Source organism: Lacerta agilis, chromosome 1 (genome assembly GCF_009819535.1).
Source record: "Lacerta agilis isolate rLacAgi1 chromosome 1, rLacAgi1.pri, whole genome shotgun sequence".
NCBI classification, from domain to species: domain Eukaryota; kingdom Metazoa; phylum Chordata; class Lepidosauria; order Squamata; family Lacertidae; genus Lacerta; species Lacerta agilis.
In genome coordinates, this window is record NC_046312.1 from 126,196,982 (window position 1) to 126,210,243 (window position 13,262).

The 13,262-nt window shown below is 43.4% G+C and overlaps 1 protein-coding gene across 1 annotated transcript; it reads left to right on the forward strand.

Moving 5' to 3' along the window:
• The first annotated feature begins 7,546 nt into the window (after positions 1–7,546).
• FAM237A (family with sequence similarity 237 member A) lies at positions 7,547–11,655 on the forward strand. Its single transcript, XM_033153012.1, has 2 exons — positions 7,547–7,919; positions 11,510–11,655. The coding sequence occupies exons 1-2, from the start codon at positions 7,547–7,549 to the stop codon at positions 11,653–11,655; spliced, it is 519 nt and encodes a 172-aa protein (XP_033008903.1).
• The last annotated feature ends 1,607 nt before the right edge of the window (positions 11,656–13,262 follow it).

Consider the following 13,262-nt stretch of genomic DNA (forward strand, 5'->3'; position numbering starts at 1 on the left):
GAGGAGCCCCCCAAAAACTGGCCCAAGGAAGCGACAACCCCAAGGGAAGAGTTGTAGCTGAGGGTGAGCCATCTCCCAAAGCTTCTTGCCGGTGAGATTCCCAGGGCTTTGGCAAATTTGTTAAGGAAAGGGCTGGGGAGTAGTCATACTTATAGATACTAATTCCAGTCTTGTTTAAGTATCCAAAACACCACCACCCAGGAACCAGAGGAAGAGAGTAGCAGGCCTGGGGGACCTGAAAGTTTGCAGGATAGTGAACATCTTCTCAATGTTGATAAGATAAAAAGACTCTAGTCTGAGTTGAAATACTGAATCATTGTCTACAGGTGAAACTCGAAAAATTAGAATATCGTGGAAAAGTCCATTTATGTAAGCAATTGTTTTTATTAGCTACCGGAGTTTAATATATGAGATAGACTCATGACATGCAAAGCGAGATATGTCAAGCCTTTGCTTGTTATAATTGTGATGATTATGGCGTGCAGCTGATGAAAACCCCAAATTAACAATTTCAACTGTGGGGTTTTCATCAGCTATACGCCATAATCATCACAATAATAACAAATAAAGGCTTGACATATCTCGCTTTGCATGTCATGAGTCTAATATATTAGTTTCACCTTTTAAGTTGAATTACTGAAAGAAATGAACCTTTCCACGATATTCTAATTTTTCGAGTTTCACCTGTATGTTGAATGGGCCGAGCGTGGCTCCTTGCTCATTGGAAAAGAGTCTTCAGCTCTTTGATCTACACTGGCAATCGGCTGATCAGCAGTGCTTCAGGACATTTCAGGGGTCTTCAAAGCACCCCGTCAGCTGGCATCCTTGTGATTGACACACCCGTCAAATTTGGCCCAGGAGAGCTAGGGGAGATAAGGATCTGGCCCAGCAGCCGGAATAATTTCTCCACCCCTGATGTATAGGATTCCAGCCTACCTATCAAGTTGGAATATGCACAAAATGAAGCGGAGGGGAGAATTTATGCTTCCTTTACAAAATGTGGATTGCCACCCCCTCCCTTTCAAGTGATAAGAGTGGCTGGTATGTGGGTAAAAAAACAAAAAACAAAAAACAAATTTATATTCCTCAACTCCTGTGATGGATTTCACCTTGGTTGCACTTACTTTCTCTCACCCGCCCCCAACCAGGGATTTTCTTGAGAATCCATTGAAACAGGGTGACTCACCTCCTTCACGGAGTTGTAATGCGAAATTGGCTCTTTTTATTACCTATGAAGAAGGCTAATGGGGAAAGCAGGAATGGAACAAAGGACCTATTGCCTTTATTGCCTTCCCAGAAATTCTCAACAAGTGCCCCAGCAATAAAGGGCTGACTTCTTCATTTGCAAACTGGTGCTTTTTGCAAAATGCAAATGATACACTTAAATGCTCCTGGGTGTCATTACAATTAATTGCAAAGTACCTTGTAGAATTCCTCTGACCAAAATGAGGGAAACTGGCCTTCGGGTCGCATCCAGTTAATTGCTGGCACCTTCATTGCAATGTTATTTTTAAGGTCCTCCGAAAGATGTGGCATTGCTACATGCAAACAGAGGAGCCTGCATCCAGAAATGACATGATGGGCTGTGCAACCTGGTTTCATGAATGAGGGCCACAGGTTCCCCATACCTGCCTCAGTACCACAAATTTGCAGGTATGGCTGCCATGTAATCTATGTCTTTACTGTTGGTAAGATATGAGAACTACAGCCAGTTTCTTTCAACCACTGTACACTAGAGAAATACACTGCTTGGGTACACAAGGTCAATGCAATTATTATGCAAAGTCTAGAAACATTGGGATGGCTCTCAAATTTTATGGACTTATTATATACAGTGGTGCCTCGCTAGACGAAAAACTTGCTAGACGAAGGCATTCGTCTAGCAGGAGGCTGCCCCGCAAGACGAAAATGTCTATGGGGCTGCCTCGCAAGACGATTTTTTTTTCGTTTTTTTTTCGTCTAGCGTAAACCGTGGTTTACATTGCCGCTTCGCTAGACAAAAAACCGCTAGACGAAAATATTCGCAGAACGAATTATTTTCATCTAGCGGGGCACCACTGTATATATTATTATATAAGCACAATATAATTACAACATTTACACTGGCCCCTAGCTCCTCCGTTGTCTTCCACTCCTCTTGTAGGCCAGTAATAATCAAAATCTGGGAATAGGGAGAACTGTTTTGACTCTTCTGGACCTTTCGGTCATCTTTCTTCATTTCCAGTTCTCTCTCTCAGAAGATCTCTCATCCCCAAGCTACAACTCTTCTTCTATAATTCCCTCGTGTTGTTTCCATGTTGGTTTTTCCATAAATGGTTTTTCCTCTTTTGGGTCACTATATAAAAAGGAAGTTCTCCAAGCCCTTGGCAATGGGACTATACCTATCTAAAATCTTTTTCAATGGCAGATAGTAGACTTCTTGGCCATTTCCATCCCACTTGTTGCCCTTGTTTTGCAGGATTTGGGTAGGGTGTTGTTGTTGTTTTTTTAAATACAGGCAACCTTCTGCAGTATGTCAATCCTGCTTTTCCTTGAGATTACATTAAGAGAAAATGACAACAGGTCGCTTTCTGTGTTGTCAGTGACAGCACAGCAGAAATCCACATGTTGCAGGAGAGCACAAAATGCTGTTTTTGCTGAGATAATGCAAAGAAAGAAAGAAAGAAAAACACGATACAGTGAAAATTAAGCATTTTTTTTTAGTTTAATTGGTTAAAAGGGGAGAGTTATGTGCCTGTTTAAAACTACCTCATTGAAACCAATGGGATAGAGCGATGCTTAATTTTGGTTTAGTGTTTTGAGTAAATAGTAATTTTTGTTAAAAATTAAAGTCCCCATTAGAATTGACCAAAGAATTCTGAACTTGGGCAACTTAGGTGGTGGTTTACTGCCTTACTCTACTGCTGTCTGCTAGCAAACAGCTGCCAGGAGTGGAGAAATACCAGGTAGTTGCATCCGAGTCTTTGCATTATCTCTTGAGTGAAATCTATGACAAGTTTCCTTTTAAGTGCTTGCAAAATAAACCGTAAACCGTAGGAGGGCCAGGAAACAATCTGCTTCAGGGACTGAACCTGAAGGGGGAGGGGGGGTTCTGCACAGAGCTTTGACGCAAGTCAAATAAAAGCTATCCACTCCCACTTCTTTATAAAGGTGGGGGGGAGGTAGGGGAGCCTAAGTCTAATACTGCCTTCCAATTCTCAGGAGAGACAAAGTTGGAACAGAGGCTTCCCCTGGATGCAATTTCTGTCTCCAGAAGAGACCCCCCCATACACACCAGATTCAGGGAGGTAAGTGGATCTCTTGTAAGTCTTTTTTTCCCTCCAGAGCAGAGATTGAAAGAAAAACACAAGAGCTTGTGTTGGCTTCAGCACCAAGGAGAGCTCCTAGAAGTCAGGCATGCAGGTGGCGTTTACACTGTCAGAGTTTGATGCTCTTTTTAGCAGCTGTAGATTCTGCCTGCAGCTTCCAAGGTATGCAAGAGAGTTTAGGAGCTGAGGGCCAGTGGAAATCCGACCCACCTTCTAGCTTGAAGCAAAAATCAAAACTAGTTCATGAAAGCCTACGGCACAATACATTTGTCGATCAGCAAAGTCCCGGAGGACTATTTGTTTCCAGAAGGGCAGTGTGTTGCGGCACAATCCGCTACGTTAGACAATGATGGAGTCTGGGCTACTGGCGTCTCAAGCACCCTTCACAGGGTATAAGAACTGCTGCAAGAGAGAGGAGTGGGGAATGCAGGAAATAGGCAGCAAGAAGTGCAAAACATACTTCACTCCTGAGCTTTAAAAGCCAAACTTCCACTCTTAAGGTAGAGGCAGCAACACTTTGCAGTCTTCTGCTTCATCAAAGGAGTGTTCCTCTTCATGGTTCCAGCCAGCTGTTCCCTCCAAGTAGGGCATGCCCCATCTGTTTTTCTTTTCTATGTTGTTGTTGTTCAGTCGTTCAGTCGTGTCCGACTCTTCGTGACCCCATGGGCCAGAGCACGCCAGGCACGCCTATCCTTCACTGCCTCCCGCAGTTTGGCCAAACTCATGCTAGTTGCTTCGAGAACACTGTCCAACCATCTCATCCTCTGCCGTCCCCTTCTCCTTGTGCCCTCCATCTTTCCCAACACCAGGGTCTTTTCCAGGGAGTCTTCTCTTCTCATGAGGTGGCCAAAGTACTGGAGCCTCAACTTCAGGATCTGTCCTTCCAGTGAGCACTCAGGATAGGTTTGATCTTCTTGCAGTCCATGGGACTCTCAAGCGTCTCCTCCAGCACCATAATTCAAAAGCATCAATTCTTTGGCAATCAGTCTTTTTCTTTTCTATAGTTCACCCTATATTCTACGCTTGGTCAGTCATCACTGGGTTGTTTGGGGCACGGGTTGGAGGTTGCCACATTAGTTCTTTTTTAAAGATTCTTTACACTTCTACAAGCCCTACGTTTCTCCCAGTCATGTTGATACCTCTTTCTTGTTTCCTCAGTTTTCACTATGATCCTGGTGACACTCATCCCAAATTTGATATTAGGAGGGGAGAAAGAGGGAATTCTGCATCTTTAACTTCCAAGTTAGCAAGGACCAAATATATTTGTAAACCTGATTAGCTGAGACAGCAAAGGCAGGGGAAGCAATGGAAAAGAAAGGGGTGGCAATGAAGGGTTTTCCCACACCTAAAGCACAGCTCATAATCCATAAAATACTTGTTCACCATATAGAGATTATGCGTGAAGGTCCTTATAGACTGGTATGTATATACAAGGAGCATGCATCAAAGCTGAACTTCTCTCTTGCATTTAGAAGCAGGAATATCATTGTCTTTATAAAAATGAGTTGAGGAATTCAGATACACTTATCTGTCAATATGAATGCACAAGGTTTTATTCCAACCCTTCTCCCTGGTCGGACTCATGTTAAAATTTAGAAATATGGAAAGCTGTAAACTCATGAATGCATTTATTCTGCATTATAAGCATGTCATGATACAGAGTTTGCCAACTATAGATTCCATATTTCTTATTATAAGAGAGAGGGAAAACAAGTTTTTTTTATATAAAAAAATCTTTGAGTAATGCACAGAAATAGCTGCTGTTTATATACCTGAGTTTCAAAAACAGTTATTACATATATTTTGATTTTATTCCAATGATCAAGGTGCAAAAACTAATAATAATTTTATTCTGAAGGACTTGGAAGGCATAGATTTGCAAAAATGAAAGCAAATCAAAAGTGTTAAAATCATAGGGTGTTATGTCTTATAGTCAGAGATCCCATCGTGAATTACTACACTGATAGGACTGCACTGCGTTAGCAAAAACCATGCAGTTGGCGCTGTGCAGAACACAGAAATTGAAGAAGGGAAAGTGGCTTGAGACAGGAAGAATGAGTATTCCAGCCATAGCTGTCAAGTTTTGGATTTGAAAATAAGGGATCAGCAGTCTCACCTATCCCAGGGACAGTCACATGTCAGTGGTGGGTGGAGCCAGAAGCAAAAGTGGGCGGAGCAGCAATGTAAACTCCAAGCGGGTTCGGAGCGGAGCAAAGAGGAGGGCAGCCATGTGCTCCGCGCGATGGAGCCCCATCGTCTTCTTGTCTGATCCCATCAAAACAGGACAGGAAGCAGCAGCTGCTCAAAGGCAGCCAGGCTCCGCCCACCAGCTAACCCTATTGGCCGGCTGAGGGGCTCGGTGGCAGCGGATAGGGGCTGATGCAGGGGGAGGAATACACTTGCTTTGAGGGCTGAGGCTTTTCTCTCCAAGTAGGCGAGGTCTTCCCACCCAGTCCCTGGCCAGCAGGGGAGGAGCTGCTTCCATTAAAAACGGGAAATTTAAGGGAAATAAAAAATAAGGGAGAGCAGCGGGAAACTGCTTGAAATAAGGGAGAATCCCGGGGAAAACGGGATACTTGACAGCACTGATTCCAGCCACAGAGAGCAGCACTACTATATATAGGAACATATATGTTGCTGAATAGAGGAGCTAAGAACAGAGGAGTTTGTGCAGGAGACAGACGTTCAGAAGGGCCCGGTGGCTCATCTAATGTGGCTGCTTGCAGGAATACAAGGTAGCTCTAAACCAGGGATAGAGAAAATGGAGCTGTTCAGCTGTTGCTGAACATCTTCCCTGACAGTTGCCCATCTTGACTGACGCTCGTGAGAGTTGAAGTCCAAAATCTGGATGGTTACGGGCTCCCCATCCCTCATAGAAATGATTCCTGACAGAATAGCCCCAACAGCAAAACCAGAGGGATGTGTCCCAACTTTTCATGGCAGAGGAGCTTGTCACAACTTCTCATGGCTGTGCAACTCTCACCTTGTTTCCTGGCTGAACTGCTCTTGGGCGCCACATCCCAACACATAATTGGGTATACTTAGTTCTGTGTCAGATTGCAGCCAAAAGATTTAACTGAAACGTACTTTGTAATTCAAAACTATTGCTTCTAGTGCTAGATAGGTGGAACCACGGTTGCCCTGCTGCATTCTCCAATCATCTGGATTCACAAGACGAAGCCTTTAGCAACTAGGTGCCAAATGGATGTGTTCAGGTGGTACATTTCCTGACTGAGGAATGAGGGTCTGAAATCCTAACAGGAGCAGGGTGAAGCGAAGCACAGTTGCAAGACTGGTCCCGCCACAGCACGGACAAAATCATGGATAAAAATGCAGCTGGGTGAAGAAATGGCAACAGGAAAAAACTTTACTTACAATTTTATGCCATAAGACGGGAAGGGGAAACCTGTGTCCCTCCAAATGTTGTTGGACTCAAACTTCCAGCAGCCCTAAGCAGCATGGCTCTATAGTCAGGGATCACAGGCAGGGGCGTAGGAAGGGGGGGTGGGGGTACTGCGCCCCGGGTGCCATCATGGAAGGGGGTGACAAATTACCAAGGAAAATTTTTTTGGGGGGGAATATTTTTTGGGGGAAATTTTTTTTTGGTTTTTTTTTTTTTTTGAAATGCCTGCTCCAAAGGTCTTATCTTACTATACTAGGGATTATATAGCTATATATGAAATTTCATGCATATCGGTTAATATCTTGACCCTCCTCCACCAAAATAGCTGTTCACTTGGCTGTTTTCCTATGTCATAAAGGCTGAAATTTCAGTTCAGAGAACACTTACTGTTCCCAACCCTAACCCTGTGGAAAGCCATCTAATTAGACTTTAATTTGATTTTGAGATGGTTTTTAGGAGGTAATTTAATTATTGTTTGATTTTATACCAATGTTATGTATCTGATGTTAGCCACCCTGAGCCCGACTTTGGCCAGGGAGGGTGGGATATAAATAAAAGTTTTTTATTATTATTATTCCTTTGTAAGAAAATATGAAATAATGTAAAACCATTTTTTGTGGGGTTGGGGATCAATGGGGGGGGGGTTGACAAGAAATTTTCCGCACCAGGTACCACCTGACCTTCCCATGCCGGGGGGGGGGGTTTGCCCCCGGGTACCAATTTACCTTGTTATGCCCCTGCTTAAGATGGGTTGGGGATTGTTATGTTCTTTTTGCCCTTGACAGGTTCCAGAAAGTCAATGGATTCTGGCGCCACAAGAAAGCTTTTCCGCAACATGGGATTCGCCCGCTTCCTCTTCATTGTGGGTTTGCTTCATGTGACGCCTTTCTTCTGCTACAGCCAGATGGATCCCATGGCTCTTGGCCGAGCTGATCCCAAATGTTGGGAATCCTCCTCGGCCGTCTTGCTGGAGATGAGGAAGCCGCGTGTTTCTGACTCTGTCAGTGGCTTTTGGGAATTCATGATCTTCCTGAAGTCGTCTGAGGACTTGAAGCACGGGGCTCTGTTTTGGCACCTGGCACAGATCTTCTGGGATATCTACATGGACTGCGTACTCTCCAGAACCCACGGCTTAGGGAAAAGGCAGCTGGCGGAAGCCCAGAGACGAACTGCAGCTCTCCCGTCTTGGCTCATATTGAGTAAGCAAGGTTAGTACACTGCATCCAGAGTGCAGGAAAGTAGCAGAAATGTCTAGAACTTTTGTCAACCCTAGTCAGACTGGTGTGCGAAGGAGGCATTTCATGGGCTTGCTCCCACACCAACCGAATGAGGGTCATCAATCTTTTTTGTGCCTGGGGGCATATTTGGAAATCTAAGATCTGGTGCTGAGTGCCACAATATACAGTGGTACCTTGGTTCCCGACCTCAATCCTTTCTGGAAGTCCGTTCAACTTCCAAAACGTTCGCAAACCAAGGCGCAGCTTCTGATGCGCTGATTGGCCCCAGAAACAATGCCATCAGCTGAAACGGATGTTCGGCTTCCAATTTTTCTTTTTTTTTTGGCAAACCACAGCACTTACTTCTGGGTTTGCGGTGTTCAGGAGCCAATTTGTTCGGGAGCCAAGCCATCCGGGAACCAAGGTACCATTGTAGCATTAAGACAGAAGAAACACCAGTGGTGCATAGAACTACCGCCACCCCACAAAATACCCAGGCAAAGCACCTACAAACTCTTTGAAACAAATAAAAACCAGGCATTACCTAGCAAAAAAAGCCCCCAAAACTAACAAACAGGTAATCCCTCCCCAAACAAGCAACTCCCCCCCCAAACCCTCAATTTAAAATAATAAAATTGGGAGGGGCAAGGAGCCTTGGTTAAGTGCCATCGGAGATGTCTAAGGGTGCCGTGGTGTCCATTAGTGTTTTGTAGAGGACTCAATGCCTAGGTCCCATGCAACTAGTGGCAATGTCGGAAGAGGTCCCGGCCAAAGTGAAATTCAAGTGAACCAGAAACATGGCTTAAACCTGTTGTTAAATCTATTACTATCGATGGAGCACAGTTGTCACTGTAATTGAATTGTGCCCTTTGTTGTTGTTTAGTCGTGTCCGACTCTTCGTGACCCCATGGACCAGAGCATGCCAGGCACTCCTGTCTTCCACTGCCTCCCACAGTTTGGCCAAACTCATGTTAGTAGCTTCGAGAACACAGTCCAACCACCTCGTCCTCTGTCGTCCCGTTCTCCTTGTGCCCTCCATCTTTCCCAACATCAGGGTCTTTTCCAGGGAGTCTTCTCTTCTCATGAGGTGGCCAAAGTACTGGAGCCTCAGCTTCAGGATCTGCCCTTCCAGTGAGCACTCAGGGCTGATTTCTTTAAGAATGGATAGGTTTGATCTTCTTGCAGTCCATGGGACTCTCAAGAGTCTCCTCCAGCACAATACGGTAATTCAAAAGCATCAATTCTTTGACGATCAGCCTTCTTTATGGTCCAGCTCTCACTTCCATACATCACTACTGGGAAAACCATAGCTTTAACTATGTGGACCTTTGTCGGCAAGGTGATGTCTCTGCTTTTTAAGATGCTGTCTAGGTTTGTCATAGCTTTTCTCCCAAGAAGCAGGCATCTATGCAACTGAAGCAGGCATCAAAGGGATCTCAGTGGGGATGGATAAATCACTTGGCTGCTCATAAGATACACGAGGTGGGCATTAACATAGCTGAAATTCTCTTTTCAGCAAGTTCCTTCAAAGTGAATTGGAACTGCCTTTGCTCCCCTTTCGGTTGCTTGAACAGAGAATGTGTAGACAAAGATCAGTTGCTCATATTTTACTGGACTGATAAGTATTTCTCCCCCCCCAAAAAAAAAATCTGCTAGACTTCAGTTCATATAGGATGTGTGATTAGATTGATTAGTTATCAGTTTGCAGGTTCAGATTCTGAAACCCTAGCTGGCATAAACCATAGTTCACAATGGCACCAAGAATAAATTTAACTGCAATAAGAAGGGTTGAGTTAGCTCCAGGAAGTACAAGAACACATATACACAAAACTGACTCCCAACGTATTAATTATGGTTAGGAGACAGCCAGAATCACAACTACACTATTTCTCAGTCTCAGATCTCTGTCAGTAAAATGTGAATAATGACAGGTGTTTGAGCAAATGGGAACTGTAAAATAATGATGTTATTCAACCTGAGTGTTAAATCATAGACTCGGTGAACTAAAATATAATCACCATCATCATTATTTTTTAAAAAGCTGCAAACTTAACAAGGGCCATGGCTCTGCTAGCTCCTAAACGAGAAGGAAATAAACCAGGCTGTCTAAATTTCAGCTGGGCTTTTGTTTCACTATGTAGTCAGTCCATGTTATTTTAACAGAAACACCCACTTCCATGATTAACTGATGAAAAAGAAAAATCAATGGACCACACAACACAGAGAAAAATATTACCTAGCATCTTATAAAAATGAAGCAAACTGCTGATTCTTAAGCATGGTAACCATTATAGCAGGAGCATCTGTATTTTATCTGAAATTCACAATGGCTAGAGCTGTGCAAAATGTTCATTTGGATAGGTTAAGGTTGCCGTATTTCAAAAAGTAAAGAAACCACGACACGGCGAAAGTGTTGGGAAGACCCCCAAATTATTGAGCTTTTATTTTTCCATCTCATGCTTAGTTAGATTTGATATTTTGTCCCAATTCTTTCCTTACTCAACTGATTGATTAATTCACCGTAGCTTTAGTGGTCATCTGAATGTTGTGTGTGTCAAAAGTTCATCCAATGCCCAAGGAAGTGTGCAGGTGAGGGATATTCCAGTCCGTGTTCATTTACCATGCAAATCACTTTAACACAGGTTAATTAACAAGTGTTAACAGATATTTAATCTAACTTGCAGCCACAGGCACGAAATACTTAATTTAAATTAAGTGCTGTACTTCCCCACTTATCCCTGTTAAATTGCTGACAATTAATGTTAATCACTCGTTTATATATCTCGGCCACTAAATGGGAAGCCCTTGCACACCATGTAAATATGCACGTGAGGAGCAGTAGTTTCAGTGGTTGAGAGCCAGTGTGGTGTAGTGGTTAAGAGCGGTGGACTCGTAATCTGGGGAACCGGGTTCGCGTCCCCGCTCCTCCACATGCAGCTGCTGGGTGACCTTGGGCTAGTCACACTTCTCTAAAGTCTCTCAGCCCCACTCACCTCACAGAGTGTTTGTTGTGGGGGAGGAAGGGAAAAAGGAGATTGTTAGCCACTTTGAGACTCCTTTGGGTAGTAATAAAGCAGGATATCAAATCCAAACTCCTCCTCCTCCTCCTCCTCCTCCTCCTCTTCTTCTTCCATTCACTCTGGTTTATTTTACCACATGCAACACTTGATCTCATGATCAGGATGATTTGAAGTATGTCCGTTGGGAGGGATTAAACATCACACTCCTCTGATTGTCCTATAAGTGCAAGCATTTTGACTTGCCAGATACAATGTTCCCACTCCACCCCCTGCACTCTGTTCCAAGGTTACACCCAACCTTCCCTACCCCCAAGCCAATGGGGGGGGGCTTGGGGAAGGAAAAGGGGAAGTATCACAGCACAAGTAGAAGTCCTTGTTCATGGTTTCCACTGTCAGAACTCATTCGTCGATTCCCACGGTCTTGTTATAAATTAGCTATCATATAAAATAAAGTCTATTTCTAAACCATGGGATGAAATTAAACATGAATGTCAGGAAAAGTACAATTTTCCAGGTGCATCAGAAATACATGTTTGTGTTGCTTTCCTTCCCGACATCTAGGCATCTTTTCACAAATTCAGATGACTCCTCTATGGAAGAAGAAAGAACTGAAAGAAGACATAATAAGAATCCATGTGCACAAGAGCAGGTCTGGTTCACACAAAAGAATTACTGGATATTTAAGAATGAAGGTGAAACTCTTCTAGAGTTGTACAGTCGATTTCTTCATCTGTCCCTCTTTTCTCCCTTCAAACGAATACTGTTACCGTTTCGGTTTTTGCCTTTAATTGCATTTGAAGTTGTTTCTCGTGAAAAAAAGACTGCCTGTACACTATAAGTACAATCTAGCAAAAACTCATTAAAATGATTAGGAGTTCTTTGCAACTAACTCCATTCCTTTCAATGGTACTTGGTTGAAACTAACTTTTCCCAAATGATGTTTTCTTTTACAGGTAGGTACAGTAGCTGTGTTGGTCTGTATTAGCCAAAACAAAATAAAAAATATAAAAAATCCTTCCAGTAGCATCTTAGAGACCAACTAAGTTTGTTCTTGGTATGAGCTTTTGTGTGCATGCACACTTCTTCAGACACATCAGGAATCACAAGACAGAGAAACCAGTAGGAGAACACTTCAGTCTCCCAGGACATTCTATACAAGATCTCAAAGTAGCTGTCATATTACAAAAGAATTTCAGAAATAGACCGGAAAGATAAGTTGCTGAATTGCAACTTATTACCAAACTTAAAACCATGGAGAGACTTGGCCTGAATAGAGACATTGGATTCTTATCTCATTATACATGATAAAGCTATTTTTGGCCAGCTCACCCCTAGCTTTTTCCTGTAAGACCAACTGCAGCCGTTAACAGTCGTCAACAGGTTTTCCACACCTATCAGCCGATCACCCATTCCCACCACCCTTCTGAGTAATACCCCTCCTCACTCTCTCACTATATATAAGGGTCTGGTGACTTCTGTTTCAGTGTATCTGAAGAAGTGTGCATGCACACGAAAGCTCATACCAAGAACAAACTTAGTTGGTCTCTCAGGTGCTACCAGAAGGATTTTTTTATTTTTTATTTTGTTTTGATGTTTTCTTTGTTAAACTGGAGGTTGGTGCTTGTTTTTATTTTGATTTAATTATGAAGCCCGGGAATTTTGTTTCTTTAATAAGTTTGTAAGTAGCTAGCCAACCTATTGGTTCTGCATGTATAACTTCCATGAGATTGGGGGGGGGGGCAATAGAAAGGGGAGTTTGCACTGGCTGCCCAATACAGAAAAGAAGAGAATACAATGCTTTTCATCTTCAGGTGCTGGCTGGTACAATTAAAGTCCTGACATTGTGCGCTTCTCCCAAATGCATGCTGACAAATGCGTCAAGTAAAAATAAAAATCACTTGTATCTCAGTATGCATAAGACAGAGGTCTCTGTAAGGGAGAAGAGCCCCAGTCAGACAAATCATGCCCACCTTACAGCCAGAGTCAGGTTCTGCAACAGTAAACTGTGACCTTTCCTGGATGTGTGCATGTATGTGCTTAATTAAAAAACAAACAAACTACCGTGTTCCTTGTGTCACGCTTTGTGGTTTCACACTGAATGTATTGATTCAAACAAAACCCAAGGGAGAGCAACACCCATAGTAATGTAATATTGAAAGGCCTAGAAACCACAATTATTTGCCACAAGCCATTTGGTAATCTTTATGGGACAAGGGTGGTGCTGTGGGCTAAACCACAGAGCCTAGGGCTTGCCGATCAGAAGGTTGGCGGTTCGAATCTCTGCGACAGGTGAGTTCCTGTTGCTCGGTCCCTG

Coding starts and splice junctions, on each gene's coding strand:
- FAM237A (XM_033153012.1), top strand. CDS start 7,547: ATGGGATTCGCCCGCTTCCTCTTCATTGTGGGTTTGCTTCATGTGACG. Junction 7,920..11,509: donor GCTCATATTGAGTAAGCAAG/GTTAGTACACTG, acceptor CCCGACATCTAG/GCATCTTTTCACAAATTCAG.